The sequence below is a fragment of the Nansenia antarctica genome (assembly GCF_963989245.1).
Source record: "Nansenia antarctica genome assembly, chromosome: 15".
Lineage (NCBI taxonomy): Eukaryota > Metazoa > Chordata > Actinopteri > Argentiniformes > Microstomatidae > Nansenia > Nansenia antarctica.
The window spans coordinates 107,530-134,230 of record NC_137685.1 but is presented as its reverse complement, the minus strand read 5'-3'; the positions used below and the strand labels follow the sequence as shown (position 1 = coordinate 134,230).

Here is a 26,701-nt window from a genome sequence, read left to right as displayed (position 1 = left end):
TCCTGTTTGAATATTTATGTGAAATAATATGAAACAATGTATTCATTGCATATTTATTTGAATAAATAAATACTTCTGCAATAACCTTCAGCTTTGTTGTTTTACTGTGTCCAGCTGCTAGCTGTGCTGTTTGTCACAGCTTTAGGGAAGTGTTGCAGTAACAGCATTTGCCCGATAGAGGGCAGCCTTGCACTTCCTCAGTCATATTATTATGATCTCTCAGCCTTCCTGAAAGGGGCCTTGTAATAATTATAATTAATTAATTTTGTCATTTAGCAGACGCTTTTATCCAAAGCGACTTACAATTACGAATTACAGGGACATTCCCCCTGGAGTAACTGAGGGCTAAGTGCCTTACCCAAGGGCGCACTAGTAGTGGTGTGGCTTCAGGCGGGATTTGAACTCACAACCTTCTGATCACAAGTCCAACTCACTATCCACTAGACCACCACTACCCCCTTGTACCCTACCCCCTTGTACACAATCAGAACCAAATTATGTTCTCTGGGATATCAGATCCCGAGGCATATAGAAGTAGCGGCCCATCCAAACATCCAGACTGTTTTCATTGCAAAGAAAGTGGCTATTGAGAGGAAATGATTTATTTTACCTTTTATTGTGATCACAAAAAGCATTCTTAACAGCATAATGTTATTCATCAAGTTGTATTCACATTATAACCCAACACTATTCAGGCGTATTCAACATGAACTATGTAAGAATTGTGTAAGGTGAAGAATGATAACAGTTTATAGTCTTAGTTTCCCCCCCAAACTGAGTCTTTTAAAGAGAAGCAAATGTACTTAACATAACAGAAAGCTTGACAAAGCAAATACATACAGTATCCTTTCCTAACATCCACATAAACCTGACTGACATCTCCAACTCGCACTTCTGTCTGATCCGTTTCCTCCACATAGACATTCCACTAACAAACTGCTTTTCTTTTGCTTCTCATCACAAATGGGCACTCTGTATTATACTGTTAAACAGCTGACATGCAAATGTATAAGCAAGACCAACACATATGAGGCACACACCCATGATTAGTCTACCCCCTCTCCATTATGGTCCACATCAACCTCCATTCACAAAGAAAGAATTAGCCCTGCTAAAAATGTGTTTTAAATGCTACTTGAGAAATGTTTGCATATAAAATATACAATCACTAACGTAGATTGAATCACTGTTATGTATAGAAGTGTGTATTTAATATGAAAATGGTGTAAAACCTAATTGACCATAGAAGAAGCCTCAGGTGGAACATTCTATAACGACCTTTTCCTTGGCGCCCTCTGGCGGCCGTGTGACGCTACTGCACTCCCTGTTTCCCCTCATCAAGGACTGATGTTGTTGCACCTGTTCATGTGTTCATGTGTGGTTCACCTGCACTCCCTGTCTGTTAATCTCTCTGTGTAGCACTAAGTAAGTGTGTCTGAAGCTCTGTTTGATTGTTCGTTTAATACAGGTAGATGAGATGAGATCTCCCTGTCGGTTTCTTTATAGTTTTGCGCAGGTTTTGAGAAGGGATCTGTGTGTTTTCTGTAGCATTTAGATGCTCTTGTCTTTTTTCTGTTACACTGTTTTCTTGGTTTCTCCCCTATTAGTTATAATTCTGTTAGTTTACCGTCTCAGTAAAGAAGTCTTTATTTGTGCCTATCGCACCTGGGTCCACACCACAAAGCAAACCCGTACAAACTGTTAATATGTTAGAACAGACTGTTCTGTTATGACTTGGCAATACTACTCAGATATAGATGACAGTGTTGCACTGTATGAAACTCCTTTGACACTTTGGCCCCTGGAAGAGATCCTCTACATGCAGCTGCATGTCATGGATCATCTTCAGTTGAATCCTTCTTCACGTACCTCCGCAGGTACTGGATGGCAGAGATTGCGCTCACGTTTGCCAGCAGAGCTGAACAGTATTTCAAGGAAAATTATTCACAGAATCTGGGACTACACAAAAAAAATCATGTATACAAATAAAAAAACAGAAAATGTGTATGATGTATAGATATTAAATGTAACTGGTATTAAGACCGCGGGATTTACCTGCTTTCCACGTGTCTGCCGCCCCGGGATCAGAAGACGTCAGCACCCAGGAGGCGAAGGCGATGCAGACCAGGCACATGTCTGACTGTTTCAGTGTGAAGAGGATCCCATCTCTCTCTACAGGATGGATAAGTGCAATTATCCAACTTAAATATATTGATTATTCATTGTATTAATAACAATTAGATCAATCTCATTGCACTGAATTGGACTTACTTGATAATGAGAAAGTTGTCTGTTGTTGCCTCTGTTGCTCTGCAAGTTCTGTGAAGACCTGGTGTCCAAGGTGAACTGTCTCAGGAGGAGGCGGAGTGACTCTGGCTTGGCTGCCGGTCTTACTGGGCGTTGAGGCTGGAAGCACCCAGGTCTGACTGGGCGTTGAGGCTGGAAGCACCCAGGTCTGACTGGGCGTTGAGGCCCTCTGAGCCTCGGCCGGAAGCACCCAGGCTCCAGACCTCCTACACCAGCTGCTGCCCGTCCCTGGGAAGCAGATCCTCCTCAGCGAGAACACTCTGGTCCAGCCACTCTGACTGGACAGCTGTGGGTCTGAGGCTGCAGAGGAGAACAGAGCATCTTGGATAGCGGAGCCGTCGTCCTCCTCTTCTGATGCTGCATACGTGTCTTGTGGAAAGAAAAACTCACCCCAGTGTGTGAATGTGTTCGGGTTAGGGAGGTCTGTGGCTTTAGAGCGCGAGCAGGAGAAGATGGGAACAGTTTCTCTGTCACTGAACTGGGATCTCTGGACATGGGGAGGAAGTAACATCCCTGTGTCGTACGTAGAGAGAGGAGGGCAGAAGTCACAGGGCTCAGAGTCTGGGTTAGGGTTAGGGTTAGGGCTAACCCTAGGGTCACAGGGCTCAGAGTCTGGGTTAGGGTTAGGGCTAACCCTAGGGTCACAGGGCTCAGAGTCTGGGTCATAGACAGAGACAACTGACCTGGAGCAACCAAGTGGCTCGTACTCTGTGAAAAGGAACTCAAACACCTCTGGGAAGGAGATGTTATAGGACTCACGCAGTTTGTCTCTGTTGGGTGTTCTTGTGATTCCATCGTTCACTTCAAAGGGATTTTCCTTAAAGAAGTCGCTAAGAAATGCGCTCCTTCCTGCCTCCTGGATTATTGACTGCAGATGTAAATGTGTCTGTTTGTCTTTAAGTTGCGTCTCCGTCTCCAGAGCTTTTACATTGCGCATACTTCTGCTCTTTGTCATCCCTTTTAGGCACGTAACTTCCTCTGAGAGGTTTTGGGTGTTTGGGATTATTTCATCAGAGCACTGGACTGAAAGCTCACAGTCAACATGCGTCTCCACACCAATCGGGTCGTCTCCTCCTGTTAGGCAGGGAGACTCGTCTGTTGTCGTTGTTTCTTCACTTGGCTGTTTTAGCTCCTGAGGCTCGGGGCTGGGGTCTGTGCTGGCGCCCAGAAACTGAAGATACTCTTCATCAAAATCTGAGTAAGTAGAGAACTCACAACTGGAGCGGTCTGGCTTGGAGTCGTCAACGTGTGTGAAATAGTCTGAGTCTGTCCCATCTGAGGTGTCCCCCAGAGAGCTGTCTGGTAGAAGGTATTCTGCCGTATCAACCAAGGAGTTGTTCTGCATATGTGCACCTGCAGTTAGCTGAGGGTCATCTGTCCCCCTTACTGGAGACGGACTTCTGCATCCACGAAGCTGCAGGATGTCCTTTATTGTTAACTTTTCCATTTCATCCCAAAAAGCAGAGATGGCGTACACTGGGCGAGTGGAGTCCAATGCATGAATACATGTTTCAGGGCTTTCCGTCATGGGGCTAGGTGTCACTGTTACACGGGGAAGAGGAGGAGGAGAAGAGGAAGGCAGCGGCTTGTCTGGTGTCTCAGAGGTCGTGTCTGGTGTCTCAGAGGTCGTGTGGGAGAGAGAACTGGAATCAACAGCCATGGAGTCGTCCTCTGGCATTATGGGGCTGCTGTGACCAGTAATTAGAAATGTTTTGGCAGACTCAAGGTAAGCCTGGTCAGCTGTGATGTCATAACCATCACATTGCTGTGGCATGGGGCGTTGAAGGCAGTCGCTCTCAGATGATGGGTTAGGGCTTGACTGTAAACTAGCTAGGGGCAGTGACCTACTAGAGACAGAGGGAGTGGAAACTATGCTACTGGATATGGTGCCAATATGTGCATCACTTGAACACATGGCATGAGAAAGTGTAGTTGTTGAAATGTTACATTGTGCATCGTGATGAGGAAACAATTTGATGTTCATATTATGCATACTGCTGAGGCAGTCTTGTTGAGCCTCAGACTCTGTGGCAGAGAGATAGTCGTCAGAGTCGTAGCTGGAAGTGGAAAAGAATTCGACATCATCTTTTAACTCCTCAGACTCGGGGGTAACTGGACTCTGGATAAACGCTGTGTCATGCAGTGTGGCTGCTGGGTCATGCAGTGTGGTTGCTGGGTCATGCAGTGTGGCTGCTGTGTCATGCAGTGTGGCTGCTGGGTCATGCAGTGTGGCTGCTGGGTCATGCAGTGTGGCTGCTGGGTCATGCAGTGTGGTTGCTGGGTCATGCAGTGTGGCTGCTGGGGGGTTTGCTGCCTTTTCTAAGCAAACAGCTGAGCTGTATTTTTCATATTTCACATCGTCCATAGAAGAAGAAGAGTCTGGCACTCGTGCTTCAGAAGAATCAGACCTCTCCAAGGGCAAATCAGGAGAGAAATTGTCTTCCCCACAAAACGGTGGGGGATCTGAAGAGAGATTTCTATGAAAATGATCTGTTGATATATGAGCGTTCGGCAGTGCTGTTGAGTCATGGCATGCTGGTGTGAAGTCGTCTGTGTCCACCTGTCCCTCTGCTTCAGTCCTTCCATCTCTCTGTAGTTCAGAGCCTCTCTCTGGGACAGGATCTGATGTGCTCCTGTGGACAGAGTTTCTACAATGTTGTTTTTTTCTTCTTTTTTTTTTTGCAGAGGGGATAGAACGGATCCGCGGAGGCAGCTGACTATCATTCACTGTCACAAACCAGCGCTCCTTTTCTGTCCTCGGTGCCTTACTGCTGTCTCTGTGTCTCTCTCTCTCTCTGTCTCTGTCTCTGTGTCTCTCACTGCTCTCTCTGTCTCTGTCTCTCTCACATGCTGCTGTGTCTCTATGGCACCTTTGCTCTGTGATCATATGTTGATCTGGAGGAAGGTGACGGGGCGACACCGACTGAGGAAGGAGGGATGTTGAAAAGAGGTTTGAAGTGCCGCCTTCTATCTCTTCATCGACTCTCTTGAGACCTGTTGATAATACTGAGGCACCCAGGGCCTCGTCAGAGGCGTCACTGTTAGGTCTGTATATGTTGGTGGTGGATCCTAAGGCCGCTGAACATTGATCATTTGTTGATCGGCTGATCAGTTGCTTTGTTAGAAGAGTCTGATCATCTGCTGTGTCCTTCTTCAGCGCATCTGGGACCTTGTCAGCCGTCTCCTCTGGGGTTAGGGTTAACTCTGTACTTAGCAGGGTTTCCCCAGAGCCTGATTCCCTCTGTGGCTCACTCAGGAGAGCAGCACCCTCCCCAGCTGAGCTTGATTGGTCATCCAATCGTATTGCCTCAGTGCCACTCTGACACATGTGAATGGGCAGGTCTGTGAGGCTAGCACAGCCCCCTTCTGCCTTTTTGGATCCCTCAGCAACTGTGTGAGATGGGGCATCGTTTGTAGCAGTGCTTGGCTGTAGCTCATGTTGGCCAGTGCCGAGGGCTGGACACACTGGATTCTCAATGTCCTCTAAGTCGCTTAGACTGGAGTCGTCCAGACCTGCCAGAGCAGGCAGCTGGAGACAGCATTCCTCACTCTCCTCATAGAACTCTTCCCAGTCCCGGTCGGCTATGTACACGCTGTGGTCTAAGTCATCCATGGTGCCCAAGAGCCCTTTACATGCTGCTGCATCTGAAAACAGGAACAGAACATTTAGAATTATTTACTTAATTACAACTTACTTATTCTTCCTGGCAAAATCATCAGTGTGCAAAATGTGTCGTCTATGTTGCTATGGGATAGTAGTCGATATGAATTATGGAATATGAAAAACTATAATTTCTACTGCTTTCTCGAAGACATGCTAGATATGGTTTATGATATCTTATGATGCATATTTGTTATTCCTTTTTAAAATATATAGATTTGTATAGGTGCTCTCCAAATGTTGTGAACTAAATGCCTCAGCGCAGAATTCAAGACTATGTTCTTCAAATGGTTGTTTACAAACTAGACTTGTATGCCATGTCAACAGAACAGTGTGGGAATCACTTTGTCTCTTTACCCTCAGTAGAACCTTCCTGCACACAGCAGATCAGCTCATGTAAAAAAGCTGTGGAGTCGCGTCAGAGGAACAGACTAGTTCCATAACCCTAAAATACTCTGTGGCGTTACCTCTAGAACACAGGTCATGTGGCGTTACCTCTAGAACACAGGTCATGTGGCGTTACCTCTAGAACACAGGTCATGTGGCGTTACCTCTAGAACACAGGTCATGTGGTCTGATACGCCCACCTACCTCATCACAACAGGCTCAGTTTACCAGAGGCACGATGTTGAATACTAATTCTAAAAGCAATGCTAAAAGTGTTCGTATTAGACATCATTCACTCATACAGTATATTTCACTGTCCTCACTCACTTTCTTGTAAACACTGATATATATATATATATATATGAATAGATCATATTTGGCGTTTGCTTAAATGCAAAAAGGAAAACATCTATTTTGATAATTGGCTCTGTACTGAAGCTGAGTTTAAAGCCTTGAGGTAAACAAGTATGGATAGACCAGATACTGTATTGACCACTAAACAGAAACTGTATTGTGAGACAAAGCTTTTTGCAATTAAATCAGCCACATTATGAGATGTCAAAAGTGTGAAAATTAAGCGTTAAGATGAACAGTACGGCAGTGTACTCTGTGACCTCCTGCAGGCAACGGAAGCTGTTGACAGAAGTTTCCTTAAGAAAGAACACCACTATGTAGTTTCCATTAGAGGTCCATAAGAACACCACTATGCGTCGATGAAACAGATTGTGTGGTTATGTGGGGTGTATGCAGGGGTGTAGGAAGGGGATCCTACCTGTTGCATAGAGAGAATATCTCCAGGTTCAACCTTTCAATGCGTCTCCCTGCAGTGACATGGTGTCCCCCTGCCCTTGCATGTGGGAGTGGGAGGCCTTGATATTCAACGTTATAAATAGAGCCGTCACATGTAGTGGCCTGTAAGCCCTCCCCTCCCAGAGGTGTAACATTTCAGTGCCTGAAATAGAAGTCCTCTGATGTAGGATCAATTCTATACTTTGTTACATATTACCCAACATAGTAGTAGTTGTAAGTATATTATGTGAAAACAGAAGCTGTGAAATAGAGATGATGTGCAAGTGTCTTTGAAGACAAAGCATTGTGGAACACCAGACATAAGTTAGTATCCTCATGAACAAAGCATGATAGTAACAGGATTAGGTGATACAGATATAAGATGTGCGCAGAGAGACGAGATGATGATGAACAATCAAATATATGTTTTATTTTAGCATGAGCAAGGGTGGACAGATGCATGAATACGCACATACGTTGGTTAATATGGAAATGTAGGTACAGGTCTATGCATATACGTTGGTTAATATGGAAATGTAGGTACAGGTCTATGCACATACGTTGGTTAATATGGAAATGTAGGTACAGGTCTATGCATACAAGGTACAGAACTATAAAAGAGTTGTGTCAAGGTAATAAAATGTTATACATGTCTGTGAAGATGTGTCAGAATGTGAGATCAGTCAGTATAAATGTTTGCAGTGACTCTGTTCATAGACCACACAGAGTTCAAAGATCAAATCTTTATTTACATACATCTTATATCCCATATATTTACCCATAACAAATGTAAGATACGTGTAAATAGTCTATAATCCCACTGCATCATAAATGATGTGATATTACCCCAACCCAATAAAGCTCACCACCCTAACCCTTATTGGATTTGATTTCCAACGATGTGTTCATGTGTTAATGTGGCTGTGGATATTTAGTCATAGTAATGCAGAGCTCTATATAGGTATAGATACCTCTACTGGATATTGCATACATGACACATGTAGATACCTATTATATACTGGATATTGCAGACATGACACAGCTGTGACAGCTTTCCTAATTAATGCTCAAACTCACTAACTCATTCAAAAGGATTATATAGAAAGGTGCTTTATTTCTGTAAACGATACAGTCCATTAAGAACATACTTCATAATGACCATTAAACTAGAATCAACACATAAAAAAGACATAATTACAAAAAACAATAGATCAGATTCATTTGTATAAAAAACAATATGTACATATGATCAATTTGACAAATGGCTGTACAACAGCTAATGTAAAAAGCAATGGATACATATTTTGGGGGGGATGAAAGCCATGTTACAATCAGTGGTCCTATTACGCCTATTATCTATCTATCTATCTATCTATCTACCAACATCTTCACTTCAGAATCATTCATACAATCTGGAACCCTCAAACATTTTCTGTTCATAGTCCCTCCAGCATCAGTTAATCAAAAAGCAACAACCTAAACGTCACTTTGTCAAAAACATACAACTACCCTTAAATCTACCAAAACTGCCTGCACATAAAGCACAGGTATTCACTCTGGATTTAAAACAAGGTGTTGTTTAAGGCTATCAGGATATCGTCAAAATACCCCAGAATAAAACAGAGAAAAAACATGTCTTTGAATAATCCTCACAGCCTTCCTGGAAAGATCTTGGGAGCATCACACATCCCACCATCACGTCCCACCAATGGCACAGCAAAGACCTTTAGTGCACTGTTGCATTAACTGTACACAACATATTTTGGCATATTTTGCCCCTCACATCCACCAAATTTTAAGCTTCATATCAACAAGTAATATTTGCAGTACGTTGTTGATAATTAGTTGTTAGAGTATCACCTCAGGATGATTTCAATACATTCATTCAACATATCCTTACCTTGCAAACATGCTTAGTCACATACAGCACAGCACATGGGGTCCATGCTCTCCATCTTTCCATGTTCTTTTGGAATTAATTGGCTAAGACAGAGTCAAGCATAACTACAGACGATGGATCATGTGTTTAGTTTAGTGTGAGCCATGAATGTCATGGAGTGCAATGAGAGATGTAATAAAAACAACTACAGTAACAGTAAGTAACTGTTGTTGTGTTTCTATATGTACAGTAACAGTAAGTACTCTTTTGTTGTGTTTCTATATGTGCAGTAAGACAATAAATAAATAAAACATTTAGTTTGGCTCAGAGCTCAACCGACAAACAGAAACAAAATAGTATTAAATTAAAAACAAAATCTGTCTGGAAAGTATTCACCAATATCAAAGATACACCATAGTCCCGCTCTTTCCATTCTTAATACCGGTAAACCTTTGGCCAAATGCTCAACAGAGATAGAATAAAGTAAAAAAATGATATACAAAATATATACAGAAAATAAATGACTGGATAAGTGTGTATAGACACATTGCAAAAACAGAATTATAAAAAACGGAATCATCGACCTAGAGAAAGAAGGCTTCTGCAGATACTGCAGAGGAAAGAGAGCTGAATTGCACCACCGCCTGGGAGTAAATGAAGCTGTCCTCTTAGGCAACACTTTGGAGGAAGATCGGCCTTCACAGTCATAAGGGCTCTCCACCGAGCCTTTGGCACCTGCTAGTTGGCTCCAGGCCCTCTATAGTAGAGGGTTCGGGTTATAGAGGGTTATAGAGTCTAGACGTTGTAGACTTTGGTGGTGGCCGCGGGGGGGATTGTGGCAGGATGGGATGATGTCATGGAGGGCCGCTCTCTCCTGACGTATCTGGGTTTCCTCACTTCAGATAAAGAAACACAATGTAGAGAGGCAGATAAACCCACTGCACACAGAGAGACATGATAAACCCACTGCATACAGAGAGACATGATAAACCCACTGCATACAGAGAGACATGATAAACCCACTGCATACAGAGAGACATGATAAACCCACTGCACACAGAGAGGCATGATAAACCCACTGCATACAGAGAGACATGATAAACCCACTGCATACAGAGAGACATGATAAACCCACTGCATACAGAGAGACATGATAAACCCACTGCATACAGAGAGACATGATAAACCCACTGCACACAGAGAGGCATGATAAACCCACTGCATACAGAGAGACATGATAAACCCACTGCATACAGAGAGACATGATAAACCCACTGCATACAGAGAGACATGATAAACCCACTGCACACAGAGAGGCATGATAAACCCACTGCACACAGAGAGACATGATAAACCCACTGCATACAGAGAGACATGATAAACCCACTGCACACAGAGAGGCATGATAAACCCACTGCATACAGAGAGACATGATAAACCCACTGCATACAGAGAGACATGATAAACCCACTGCATACAGAGAGACATGATAAACCCACTGCATACAGAGAGACATGATAAACCCACTGCATACAGAGAGACATGATAAACCCACTGCATACAGAGAGACATGATAAACCCACTGCATACAGAGAGACATGATAAACCCACTGCATACAGAGAGACATGATAAACCCACTGCATACAGAGAGACATGATAAACCCACTGCATACAGAGAGACATGATAAACCCACTGCATACAGAGAGACATGATAAACCCACTGCATACAGAGAGGCATGATAAACCCACTGCATACATAGAGACATGATAAACCCACTGCATACAGAGAGACATGATAAACCCACTGCATACAGAGAGACATGATAAACCCACTGCATACAGAGAGGCATGATAAACCCACTGCATACAGAGAGGCATGATAAACCCACTGCATACAGAGAGACATGATAAACCCACTGCATACAGAGAGACATGATAAACCCACTGCATACAGAGAGACATGATAAACCCACTGCATACATAGAGACATGATAAACCCCACTGCATACAGAGAGACATGATAAACCCCACTGCATACAGAGAGACATGATAAACCCACTGCATACAGAGAGGCATGATAAACCCACTGCACACAGAGAGGCATGATAAACCCACTGCATACAGAGAGACATGATAAACCCACTGCATACAGAGAGACATGATAAACCCCACTGCATACAGAGAGACATGATAAACCCCACTGCATACAGAGAGACATGATAAACCCACTGCATACATAGAGACATGATAAACCCACTGCATACAGAGAGGCATGATAAACCCACTGCATACAGAGAGGCATGATAAACCCACTGCATACAGAGAGACATGATAAACCCACTGCATACAGAGAGACATGATAAACCCACTGCATACAGAGAGACATGATAAACCCACTGCATACAGAGAGACATGATAAACCCACTGCATACAGAGAGGCATGATAAACCCACTGCATACAGAGAGACATGATAAACCCACTGCATACAGAGAGACATGATAAACCCACTGCATACAGAGAGGCATGATAAACCCACTGCATACAGAGAGACATGATAAACCCACTGCATACAGAGAGACATGATAAACCCACTGCATACAGAGAGACATGATAAACCCACTGCATACAGAGAGACATGATAAACCCACTGCACACAGAGAGGCATGATAAACCCACTGCATACAGAGAGGCATGATAAACCCACTGCATACAGAGAGACATGATAAACCCACTGCATACAGAGAGACATGATAAACCCACTGCATACAGAGAGGCATGATAAACCCACTGCATACAGAGAGACATGATAAACCCACTGCATACAGAGAGACATGATAAACCCACTGCATACAGAGAGACATGATAAACCCACTGCACACAGAGAGGCATGATAAACCCACTGCATACAGAGAGAGAGGCATGATAAACCCACTGCATACAGAGAGAGAGACATGATAAACCCACTGCATACAGAGAGAGAGACATGATAAACCCACTGCATACAGAGAGACATGATAAACCCACTGCACACGTGTGTCCCCTATGTTGACTTTCTCACACACTCGCAGGTCATTTCAGCTGTAAGGCTGGGTGGGCATGGATACTGTAAGGCTGGCATGGACACAGTAAGGCTGGGTGGGCATGGACACAGTAAGGCTGGGTGGGCATGGACACAGTAAGGCTGGGTGGGCATGGACACTGTAAGGCTGGGTGGGCATGGACACTGTAAGGCTGGGTGGGCATGGACACTGTAAGGCTGGCATGGACACAGTAAGGCTGGCATGGACACAGTAAGGCTGGGTGGGCATGGACACAGTAAGGCTGGCATGGACACAGTAAGGCTGGGTGGGCATGGACACAGTAAGGCTGGCATGGACACAGTAAGGCTGGGTGGGCATGGACACTGTAAGGCTGGGTGGGCATGGACACTGTAAGGCTGGCATGGACACAGTAAGGCTGGGTGGGCATGGACACTGTAAGGCTGGGTGGGCATGGACACTGTAAGGCTGGCATGGACACAGTAAGGCTGGGTGGGCATGGACACAGTAAGGCTGGCATGGACACAGGAGTGCCTCGAATAGTTTTTTTATCTGTAAAATTAATTCAAATTTAAGATGAAAGGTGAATATTGTCATCTTTTGTATGGTAGTGCACTGCTAGACAATTATGCTTACATAATTGTACTAAACGTAACTAATTGTACTATTATTATAGATACAGAATGTATTGTGGGAAAGTAATGTAGAATAACGCAAACTATATATATAATAACGTTAACTATATATATAATAACGTTAACTATATATATAATAACGCTAACTATATATATAATAACGCTAACTATATATATAATAACGTTAACTATATATATAATAACGTTAACTATATATATAATAACGCTAACTATATATATAATAACGCTAACTATATATATAATAACGCTAACTATATATATAATAACGTTAACTATATAGCTTGATAAGGTTTCTTACCTGAAGACGTCGCTGACGGTATCATGACAGCCTGGAACAAGAGACAAGAGACACGGGTCAAGCTTATTCCTCCTCATCTATAACACCTAAAACCCCAACCCTGCTAAACATCATCTATAACACCCTGCTAAAACATCATCTATAACACCCTGCTAAACATTATCTATAATACCCTGCTAAACATCATCTATAACACCCTGCTAAAACATCATCTATAACACCCTGCTAAAACATCATCTATAACACCCTGCTAAACATCATCTATAACACCCTGCTAAACATCATCTATAACACCCTGCTAAAACATCATCTATAACACCCTGCTAAACATCATCTATAACACCCTGCTAAAACATCATCTATAACACCCTGCTAAAACATCATCTATAACACCCTGCTAAAACATCATCTATAACACCCTGCTAAACATCATCTATAATACCCTGCTAAACATCATCTATAACACCCTGCTAAAACATCATCTATAATACCCTGTTAAACATCATCTATAACACCCTGCTAAACATCATCTATAACACCCTGCTAAAACATCATCTATAACACCCTGCTAAAACATCATCTATAACACCCTGCTAAACATCATCTATAACACCCTGCTAAAACATCATCTATAATACCCTGCTAAACATCATCTATAATACCCTGCTAAACATCATCTATAACACCCTGCTAAAACATCATCTATAACACCCTGCTAAAACATCATCTATAACACCCTGCTAAACATCATCTATAACACCCTGCTAAACATCATCTATAACACCCTGTTAAACATCATCTATAATACCCTGCTAAACATCATCTATAACACCCTGCTAAAACATCATCTATAATACCCTGCTAAACATCATCTATAACACCCTGCTAAACATCATCTATAACACCCTGCTAAACATCATCTATAATACCCTGCTAAACATCATCTATAATACCCTGCTAAACATCATCTATAACACCCTGCTAAACATCATCTATAACACCCTGCTAAACATCATCTATAATACCCTGCTAAACATCATCTATAACACCCTGCTAAAACATCATCTATAATACCCTGCTAAAACATCATCTATAATACCCTGCTAAAACATCATCTATAACACCCTGCTAAACATCATCTATAATACCCTGCTAAAACATCATCTATAACACCCTGCTAAACATAATCTATAATACCCTGTTAAAACATCATCTATAATACCCTGCTAAACATCATCTATAATACCCTGCTAAACATCATCTATAACACCCTGCTAAACATCATCTATAATACCCTGCTAAACATCATCTATAATACCCTGCTAAACATCATCTATAATACCCTGCTAAACATCATCTATAATACCCTGCTAAACATTATCTATAACACCCTGTTAAACATCATCTATAATACCCTGCTAAACATTATCTATAACACCCTGTTAAACATCATCTATAATACCCTGCTAAACATCATCTATAATACCCTGTTAAACATCATCTATAACACCCTGTTAAACATCATCTATAATACCCTGCTAAACATCATCTATAACACCCTGCTAAACATCATCTATAATACCCTGCTAAACATTATCTATAATACCCTGTTAAACATCATCTATAACACCCTGCTAAACATCATCTATAACACCCTGCTAAACATCATCTATAATACCCTGCTAAACATCATCTATAATACCCTGCTAAACATCATCTATAATACCCTGTTAAACATCATCTATAACACCCTGTTAAACATCATCTATAATACCCTGTTAAACATCATCTATAACACCCTGTTAAACATCATCTATAACACCCTGTTAAACATCATCTATAACACCCTGTTAAACATCATCTATAACACCCTGTTAAACATCATCTATAATACCCTGCTAAACATCATCTATAACACCCTGTTAATCATCTATAATACCCTGTTAAACATCATCTATAACACCCTGCTAAACATCATCTATAACACCCTGCTAAAACATCATCTATAACACCCTGCTAAACATCATCTATAATACCCTGCTAAACATCATCTATAATACCCTGCTAAAACATCATCTATAACACCCTGCTAAACATCATCTATAATACCCTGCTAAACATCATCTATAACACCCTGCTAAACATCATCTATAACACCCTGCTAAAACATCATCTATAACACCCTGCTAAACATCATCTATAACACCCTGCTAAACATCATCTATAACACCCTGCTAAACATCATCTATAACACCCTGCTAAACATCATCTATAACACCCTGCTAAACATCATCTATAATACCCTGCTAAACATCATCTATAACACCCTGCTAAACATTATCTATAATACCCTGCTAAACATCATCTATAATACCCTGTTAAACATCATCTATAATACCCTGCTAAACATCATCTATAACACCCTGCTAAACATCATCTATAACACCCTGCTAAACATCATCTATAACACCCTGCTAAACATTATCTATAATACCCTGCTAAAACATCATCTATAACACCCTGCTAAACATCATCTATAACACCCTGCTAAACATTATCTATAATACCCTGCTAAACATCATCTATAACACCCTGCTAAAACATCATCTATAATACCCTGCTAAACATTATCTATAATACCCTGCTAAACATCATCTATAATACCCTGCTAAAACATCATCTATAATACCCTGCTAAACATTATCTATAACACCCTGCTAAACATTATCTATAACACCCTGCTAAACATCATCTATAATACCCTGCTAAACATCATCTATAATACCCTGCTAAACATCATCTATAATACCCTGCTAAACATCATCTATAACACCCTGCTAAACATCATCTATAATACCCTGTTAAACATCATCTATAATACCCTGCTAAACATCATCTATAATACCCTGCTAAACATCATCTATAATACCCTGCTAAACATCATCTATAATACCCTGCTAAACATCATCTATAATACCCTGCTAAACATCATCTATAACACCCTGCTAAACATCATCTATAATACCCTGCTAAAACATCATCTATAACACCCTGTTAAACATCATCTATAACACCCTGTTAAACATCATCTATAATACCCTGTTAAACATCATCTATAATACCCTGCTAAACATCATCTATAATACCCTGTTAAACATCATCTATAACACCCTGCTAAACATCATCTATAATACCCTGTTAAACATCATCTATAACACCCTGCTAAACATCATCTATAACACCCTGCTAAACATTATCTATAATACCCTGCTAAACATCATCTATAATACCCTGTTAAACATCATCTATAATACCCTGCTAAACATAATCTATAATACCCTGCTAAACATCATCTATAACACCCTGTTAAACATCATCTATAATACCCTGCTAAACATCATCTATAACACCCTGCTAAAACATCATCTATAATACCCTGCTAAAACATCATCTATAACACCCTGCTAAACATCATCTATAATACCCTGCTAAAACATCATCTATAATACCCTGCTAAACATCATCTATAACACCCTGCTAAACATCATCTATAACACCCTGCTAAACATCATCTATAATACCCTGCTAAACATCATCTATAATACCCTGCTAAACATCATCTATAATACCCTGCTAAACATCATCTATAACACCCTGCTAAACATCATCTATAATACCCTGCTAAACATCATCTATAATACCCTGCTAAACATCATCTATAATACCCTGCTAAACATCATCTATAACACCCTGCTAAACATCATCTATAACACCCTGCTAAACATCATCTATAATACCCTGCTAAACATCATCTATAATACCCTGCTAAACATCATCTATAACACCCTGCTAAACATCATCTATAATACCCTGCTAAACATCATCTATAATACCCTGCTAAACATCATCTATAATACCCTGCTAAACATCATCTATAATACCCTGTTAATCATCTATAATACCCTGCTAAACATCATCTATAACACCCTGCTAAACATCATCTATAACACCCTGCTAAACATCATCTATAATACCCTGCTAAACATCATCTATAACACCCTGCTAAACATCATCTATAATACCCTGCTAAACATCATCTATAATACCCTGCTAAACATCATCTATAATACCCTGCTAAACATCATCTATAATACCCTGCTAAACATCATCTATAACACCCTGCTAAACATCATCTATAACACCCTGCTAAACATCATCTATAATACCCTGTTAAACATCATCTATAATACCCTGTTAAACATCATCTATAACACCCTGCTAAAACATCATCTATAATACCCTGTTAAACATCATCTATAATACCCTGTTAAACATCATCTATAATACCCTGCTAAACATCATCTATAACACCCTGTTAGACATCATCTATAATACCCTGCTAAACATCATCTATAATACCCTGTTAATCATCTATAATACCCTGCTAAAACATCATCTATAATACCCTGCTAAACATCATCTATAATACCCTGTTAATCATCTATAATACCCTGCTAAACATCATCTATAATACCCTGCTAAACATCATCTATAATACCCTGTTAATCATCTATAATACCCTGCTAAAACATCATCTATAATACCCTGCTAAACATCATCTATAACACCCTGTTAATCATCTATAATACCCTGCTAAAACATCATCTATAATACCCTGCTAAACATCATCTATAATACCCTGCTAAACATCATCTATAACACCCTGCTAAACATCATCTATAATACCCTGCTAAACATCATCTATAATACCCTGCTAAACATCATCTATAATACCCTGTTAAACATCATCTATAATACCCTGTTAAACATCATCTATAATACCCTGTTAAACATCATCTATAACACCCTGCTAAACATCATCTATAACACCCTGCTAAACATCATCTATAATACCCTGTTAAACATCATCTATAATACCCTGCTAAACATCATCTATAATACCCTGTTAAACATCATCTATAACACCCTGCTAAACATCATCTATAATACCCTGCTAAACATCATCTATAATACCCTGCTAAACATCATCTATAACACCCTGCTAAACATCATCTATAATACCCTGCTAAACATCATCTATAATACCCTGCTAAACATCATCTATAACACCCTGCTAAACATCATCTATAATACCCTGCTAAACATCATCTATAACACCCTGCTAAACATCATCTATAATACCCTGTTAAACATCATCTATAATACCCTGCTAAACATCATCTATAATACCCTGTTAAACATCATCTATAACACCCTGCTAAACATCATCTATAATACCCTGCTAAAACATCATCTATAATACCCTGCTAAACATCATCTATAACACCCTGCTAAACATCATCTATAATACCCTGCTAAACATCATCTATAATACCCTGCTAAACATCATCTATAACACCCTGCTAAACATCATCTATAATACCCTGCTAAACATCATCTATAACACCCTGCTAAACATCATCTATAATACCCTGCTAAACATCATCTATAATACCCTGCTAAAACATCATCTATAACACCCTGCTAAACATCATCTATAATACCCTGCTAAAACATCATCTATAATACCCTGCTAAACATCATCTATAATACCCTGCTAAACATCATCTATAATACCCTGCTAAACATCATCTATAATACCCTGCTAAACATCATCTATAATACCCTGCTAAACATCATCTATAACACCCTGCTAAACATCATCTATAATACCCTGCTAAACATCATCTATAACACCCTGCTAAACATCATCTATAATACCCTGCTAAACATCATCTATAACACCCTGCTAAACATCATCTATAATACCCTGCTAAACATCATCTATAATACCCTGCTAAACATCATCTATAATACCCTGCTAAACATCATCTATAATACCCTGTTAAACATTATCTATAATACCCTGCTAAACATCATCTATAATACCCTGCTAAACATCATCTATAATACCCTGTTAAACATTATCTATAATACCCTGCTAAACATCATCTATAATACCCTGCTAAAACATTATCTATAACACCCTGCTAAACATAATCTATAACACCCTGCTAAACATCATCTATAACACCCTGCTAAACATCATCTATAACACCCTGCTAAAACATCATCTATAATACCCTGTTAAACATCATCTATAATACCCTGCTAAACATCATCTATAATACCCTGCTAAAACATCATCTATAACACCCTGCTAAACATCATCTATAACACCCTGCTAAACATCATCTATAACACCCTGCTAAAACATCATCTATAATACCCTGTTAAACATCATCTATAATACCCTGCTAAACATCATCTATAATACCCTGCTAAAACATCATCTATAACACCCTGCTAAACATCATCTATAACACCCTGCTAAACATCATCTATAATACCCTGCTAAACATCATCTATAATACCCTGCTAAACATCATCTATAATACCCTGCTAAACATCATCTATAATACCCTGCTAAACATTATCTAGGAAAAGTAACAATCATTACACTGACTCCACTGTTATACTATATGTATACTTATTCAGATTAAATAACATTGTGAATGTGTCCATAACAATACTGGACATTCAAGCTCGCATCTCATCGCCACCATACTATGGATCTCATACGTAAGCTAATAGAATATAATGTATATATGTATAATAGAATACATCTTCATGTATTAGGAGTGATATGGTCTTTCTTTTAACAGTATTGTTTACAAATATATGACTTACTGTTTCACTTGGTTGGAATATGAAGGCTGTGAAAATACATAAATATATTAGTTAATTAGATTAGATACCTGCTTGTATTCAACCATTTACTGTTACGTATTTGCAGCACATAATATAATGAATAACAGTACATTTCACAATCAAACTCAACCAACTTACCTTTGTTGCGCTGGTAAAACACACTGGGAAGTCGGTTAGAGCGTTTGAGGTAAAAGAATGAAGCAACAGACAGAATCAGAAACAGGCTGATCAGCAGAGTTCCCAGCAGGAGAGAGGCTGCCACCCCTGGACCACCTGCTCACAGACACACACATTCAACATCACTCATCACAGTAGAGCAAAGATGTTATACACTTAAAGCAGGTGATCTGACATATACAGTAGTGCAGGGTTTTAATAATTAAACTCCAACATTTGGATGCAATATCGCTAAGCCACGGCCCCTTTGAAAACTTGGACAAACAAACAAACGCTCGCTCAAATTCTTCACTGACAGTGACTGCCCGACCGACCGTGACTGAATAACATTCAACTTACAATGGCGGGAGTTGAAATTTCAGCTTTACAAGTAAGTAATAGACATGTTTTTTAAAGATTACAAGAATATTTTGTCTAGAAGCTTTTCACCATCAGATATTAGCGAGTTGTTTGTCCGAGTTTTCTGCCTATAGTGACTTTTGCTGTGATATGATTGGACAATCTCTATTTTGGGGCGTGGCTTAGCGATAGGTCTGTTGTGTGAGACTTTGTGCATAGAGCTCATGATACTGTGGTAACTATTGTAGTTAGTCATCGCTGCCCTCGTACCTTAGGGTTAGGGTTACCCTCGTACTAACATCAATGACCATGCAGCTACTTTAACCCAAACGTCTTATCGCTGAGTCTACCTTCAACACTTTTTCATCTGCAGATTTTTATCAACATACGTTCAAAAAATGAATTCATTAAATTAAATAATTTCTTACCAATTTGAGGGAGAACTGTAGTTATTGTTGTACGATTTGTCCTCTCCGTAACATATGCTGTATGAAGGAAAGAGAAAGGGTCTAGTAGTCAGAGGTGGTCAACTTAAGTCTCAGTCAGAAACTAGCAGCCTCTTCCAGTGGTAAGGCCTGTTACACTTACAGTAGTTGAAGGCCTGTTACACTTACAGTAGTTGAAGGCCTGTTACACTTACAGTAGTTGAAGGCCTGTTACACTTACAGTAGTTGAAGGCCTGTTACACTTACAGTAGTTGAAGGCCTGTTACACTTACAGTAGTTGAAGGCCTGTTACACTTACAGTAGTTGAAGGCCTGTTACACTTACAGTAGTTGAAGGCCTGTTACACTTACAGTAGTTGAAGGTCTGTTACACTTACAGTAGTTGAAGGCCTGTTACACTTACAGTAGTTGAAGGCCTGTTACACTTACAGTAGTTGCAGGTTGTGGAGTTCTCCTGGTCCAGATCACAGTGCACACACACAGCGGTGTTGTTCTCCAGGACACGCAGGTAGCATCCTGAGGAAATCAGAAAATGGATGCAAGGAAACACAATGCAGGAAGACCATAGACTAAATGACCGAATTATGGGATTTTCATGCCATTATGTACAGCAGTACTTTGAGGTTAGGGTTAGGGTTAGGAGACAAGGGGGGCTGAGGTACCTGGCTCACAATGACTGCCATTACAGGAACTGTTCCCTCTTTGTCTCTCTCCACAGCAGTCATAGGGATTATGATGTAAAGCCTGAAACAAAATCATACAAATAGAGCATCACTATTGTAACCTAGACTTCGACTGGACCAAAGAACGCTTAAAACGGTATTAAAATTGTGTTAAAACTGCGTCACCCATTTACATCAACAGCCCTAAACCGGTCAGAATGACAGCTGTATACTGCTAGGACGGTCTGGGCCACCCTCTTACCTTAGTTAGTGGAGTTTCAGGACTGATCAGAATCAGAGTTGCTGCAAAGACCAGGGGGTATGACAGAGCCATGGTGAGGACAGCCCTAGAGAGAGAGAGGGGGTATGACAGAGCCATAGTGAGGACAGCCCTAGAGAGAGAGGGGGTATGACAGAGCCATAGTGAGGACAGCCCTAGAGAGAGAGGGGGTATGACAGAGCCATAGTGAGGACAGCCCTAGAGAGAGAGAGGGGGTATGACAGAGCCATAGTGAGGACAGCCCTAGAGAGAGAGGGGGTATGACAGAGCCATAGTGAGGACAGCCCTAGAGAGAGAGAGGGGGTATGACAGAGCCATAGTGAGGACAGCCCTAGAGAGAGAGAGGGGGTATGACAGAGCCATAGTGAGGACAGCCCTAGAGAGAGGGGGTATGACAGAGCCATGGTGAGGACAGCCCTAGAGAGAGAGGGGGTATGACAGAGCCATGGTGAGGACAGCCCTAGAGAGAGAGAGAGGGTATGACAGAGCCATAGTGAGGACAGCCCTAGAGAGAGAGAGGGGGTATGACAGAGCCATGGTGAGGACAGCCCTAGAGAGAGAGAGAGAGGGTATGACAGAGCCATAGTGAGGACAGCCCTAGAGAGAGAGAGAGAGAGGGTATGACAGAGCCATGGTGAGGACAGCCCTAGAGAGAGAGAGAGAGAGGGTATGACAGAGCCATGGTGAGGACAGCCCTAGAGAGAGAGAGAGGGGGTATGACAGAGCCATGGTGAGGACAGCCCTAGAGAGAGAGAGGGGGTATGACAGAGCCATAGTGAGGACAGCCCTAGAGAGAGAGAGAGGGGGTATGACAGAGCCATAGTGAGGACAGCCCTAGAGAGAGAGGGGGTATGACAGAGCCATAGTGAGAACAGGCCTAGAGAGAAATCAGTGGTAAGAGACACTGAGAGGATTTCAAGTTTCCAATGACAACAGACATGTTCTCATGTGTTGAATAAACAATCAACTCAGTCAGTGTTCTGGTTATTAAATGTAACAAGTCAGTTGTACTACTATGTCATTAACATACATTTTAAAACAATGTCTATAAAATCAATTGTATTATTTGCAATAATTACTGAAAGAATGACACTGTGTTGCTGTTTGGCTCCCAGCAGAGTTCAGCTGCAGACGGACAGGAACATCCAGTCAGACGAGCTGTGCAGTGGAGCTAGTTAGGGTTATATTAGGGTCAGGGGTTGTACAGGGTTAGGGGTTGTAAGCTAGCTGCTCAAACTGGCTGGAGCTTTGTCATCTGATTGATCTTGCAAGCTAATAACATTATTATCCAGATGTGAACTAGACAGTTAACAGAAAAGCCCCAGAATGACGCCAATCAAATGTCTTGTTATTTTAAAAACAGAAGCTAAACAACAAAACGTGTCATACGCGGAGACAAGCTAGCTGGTTAGGCTCGGAGCTGAGGCTCTGCCCAGATACATGAGACTCTCTGCACCTCCATGTACATCACGTTTAATAACGTCTCACAGGGTTAGGGTTAGCTAGCTGCTTATATGTTTAATAACGTCTCACAGAGAACAGAGAACAGTTGAACAGAGAACAGTTCAGTTGACAACATGCTGAAAATATAATTCAATCAGAAACCGAAACCACTAACCTGTAATGAAAACACGCGTTAGGATGACAGACAGATGACAGCTCTGCTCTCTTCATCACATTCAATAACAACTTCCGTGTTGTTAGAGAGATCAGGTAGACTTCCGGCGGAGATCAGGTGACTTCCGGCGGAGATCAGGTGACTTTATCACAATAAAAGTTCCACGATAATAAGGCAATTTTCTGTCTCATTATAATAACGTTGTTTATGATTGCCCGTAGATAAGGTTGTTAGTTAACGTGTTTAAGTTAACGATTATTATGATGTTATGATATATGATATATATATATGATGTTGCGGAATATGAAAAGAGTGAGCCCTGCATCTCTCTACCTCGAGCCTTTAACTGTTATGCAGAGAAACGGTTAATTAATTGTCTTTCCTTTTAGTTAGATGCGGGATTTCACTTGTATGTTTTTTTCTTATCATTAAGCCTAACCTTCTGCAGATTGCCATCATAACTTACTTTCGTTGTGCAAGAAATCTATTAGACTTTTATTTCATAATGTCACATCCGCAGTGTTTAAAAGTGCTGCCACGTCACATCTCATCTACAGCCAGTTGCTAGGATACAGAAAGACCATGGGGTGTGTCTGCTCAACATGACCAACATGTGCCTCGGTGAAAGACTTTAGAAAAGTCATTTGAAAATGTTTAATATTATTATTATTATTATTATTATTATTATTATTATTATTATTATTATTATTATTATTATTATATGTATATTATTATTTGATCAAAAAACGATGAATAAACATCCCAGCATTGGCAATACACTACATACATAAAAAAGTAAATAATGTCATGGACTTATTTAGGTTGTGGTTCTTTAAATACCAATGAATACATTTTGGATTTATTAAAACCAACTAAAAACAACCCTGGTGAAAACAAAAATGTGTTTGTTTTTGTGTTTGTTTTTCAACATCTTTTAACATCTACTAGTCCTGTCAGATGAATGATTCTGATTAAAAATGTCAGATTAATGATTTTATTATGAGGGCATTCCCATTACTCTCAGATCATCACCCATCTGCTTTGAGACTATGCTCTTATAAGTGGGGCCAGCGGAGACAGTCAGACACAGTAAGGGGTACGAAGCGTGGTGTCTTAGCTAGGTTAGACTTGGAGCGGTTCCCAGAGACAGTCGCCCCTGGCAAAGCTGGGCTGCAGTAGATGTAGTGGTAGGTGGTGTTGTAGGGTTCAGATGAGGGGTTAGGGTTAGGGTTAGGGTTAGGGTTAGGTTGGCTGCAGTAGATGTAGTGGTAGGTGGTGTTGTAGGGTTCAGATGAGGGGTTAGGGTTAGGGTTAGGGTTAGGGTTAGGTTGGCTGCAATAGGTGTAGTGGTAGGTGGTGTTGTAGGGTTCATTAGATGAGGGGGGCACCAGCAGCCGAGGAAGCAGGAGGCGCGGGGGTTGGACTTTGGGAGACTTCTGCAGGCAGAAGGTGGTGCCGTACAGGCTGAGTGGGGGGCCGGCACCCTTAAGAGGACCCCAAGTCAACAGCTCCGGTTTGAAGTGAGCAGCTTTGGCAATAGGGCTGCAGACATGCTTCCTGCCTAAACCCTAGGAAAGTTGAGAGTTTGACTTAATCAAAGTTAAAAGTAAAAATGTAAAAGTTAAAAGTACTGCTTGCTGTCAGAGAATGTAGCTGTAAATGTAACTTCCAGGTAGACAGATTATTAGCTAGCACATGGTCTATATGAATATATGTCTAGATGAAATATCCATTATCATTTTTAACGGCTACTTACATCTTCAAAATACACTACACTGCACTGCCCTGGAACAACTCCCTGTTGTCATGTTTTGAGAAACTGTGCTTCTTCGAGTTTTCCTGTAAATAGAAACACACACACACACACACACACACACACACACACACCACATCACAACATCATTGAAAAGGAAGGGTGCAATAAATACAATGTGTATGACAGTATGTTTTCTTTGTGTATTGTAGGCCTACAGAATGTTTCTTAAGATTTCAGTTTTCTCTCTTTTGTTAAGAGTTAGCTAGCTGTTTGTTAAGAGTTAGCTAGCTGTTTGTTGACCTTTAGCCTCTGCAGCAGCCTGTCGGGAGGTGGGGGTCTGGCTGCTGTCCTGTATTCCTGCAGAATATCATTTCTGGATTTGGTGCGGAGGTGCCCATGGACACCACTGGGAAACTGTCTCAATGGAAATGGGAAAGATACATTTTGCTGAAATTGTAGCACATTTCAAATACTTAATTTGGCACTTTTTCTATATGTCTTATTTACAAACGTGTTCATGGTATCTAATCCTAAAACATTTCGTAAGTAAGGATTGTAATGTTGTAATCTCTGATTCTTTAGTCTGCTATCTGTTCTAAAGCTCTGTTGGCTGTAATATGAAATATTCCCATAGTAGCCTTAAACCTAACCCTGTAATATGACATATTCACATAGTAGCCTTAACCCTAACCCTGTAATATGAAATATTCCCATAGTAGCCTTAAACCTAACCCTGTAATATGACATATTCACATAGTAGCCTTAACCCTAACCCTGTAATATGACATATTCACATCTAGCCTTAACCCTAACCCTGTAATATGACATATTAACCCTACTAAGATACTTACCCAGGAGCCGGTCACGTCCCCTGACATCACTAACAGAGATGTTATTAAACCTCTGGCCTGGGTCAGGGTCAGACACAGCTGGTAGATTATCATACAGATGTTATTAACATGCATTATTTATGACGCAACAACATATCGTGAGTTTAGAATGATAAGGTTCTATCTCCGTTTAGAATGATAAGGTTCTATCTCCGTTTAGAATGAGAAGGTTCTATCTCCGTTTAGAATGATAAGGTTCTATCTCTGTTTAGAATGAGAAGGTTCTATCTCCGTTTAGAATGATAAGGTTCTATCTCCGTTTAGAATGAGAAGGTTCTATCTCCGTTTAGAATGATAAGGTTCTATCTCTGTTTAGAATGAGAAGGTTCTATCTCCGTTTAGAATGATAAGGTTCTATCTCCGTTTAGAATGATAAGGTTCTATCTCCGTTTAGAATGATAAGGTTCTATCTCCGTTTAGAATGATAAGGTTCTATCTCCGTTTAGAATGATAAGGTTCTATCTCCGTTTAGAATGATAAGGTTCTATCTCCGTTTAGGGCAGTTCAGAGATATTGAGCGTCAACGTTTTTACATTCCATTATGTTCTGTGAGATGGAACCTTTGTATTTTATTAATTACTAACTAAAAAATATAAACATTTTTAAAATACAGGCATTAATAAACACCTAATGGATCAGATTATGTAAAAAACTCAATTTTGACAAAAATGGAAATAGAACCTTATAATTCTGACGTCACGATAGTCTGACGGATAGGCTAACGGAGATCATGTGATCCACGCGC

General features: G+C 40.6%; 1 protein-coding gene across 1 annotated transcript; it reads right to left on the bottom strand.

The window, feature by feature from the left end:
- Nucleotides 1–9,646: 9,646 nt before the first annotated feature.
- Nucleotides 9,647–25,944, bottom strand: cUnh1orf159 (chromosome Un C1orf159 homolog; the record flags this gene model as incomplete). The annotated part of the gene is made up of 9 exons (XM_080545739.1): nucleotides 9,647–9,919; nucleotides 13,019–13,049; nucleotides 19,769–19,794; nucleotides 19,928–20,062; nucleotides 20,734–20,790; nucleotides 21,180–21,266; nucleotides 21,413–21,494; nucleotides 24,699–24,878; nucleotides 25,918–25,944. The coding sequence occupies 9 exons, from the start codon at nucleotides 25,942–25,944 to the stop codon at nucleotides 9,819–9,821; spliced, it is 726 nt and encodes a 241-aa protein (XP_080401865.1). The 3' UTR covers nucleotides 9,647–9,818.
- Between the last annotated feature and the right edge of the window lie 757 nt (nucleotides 25,945–26,701).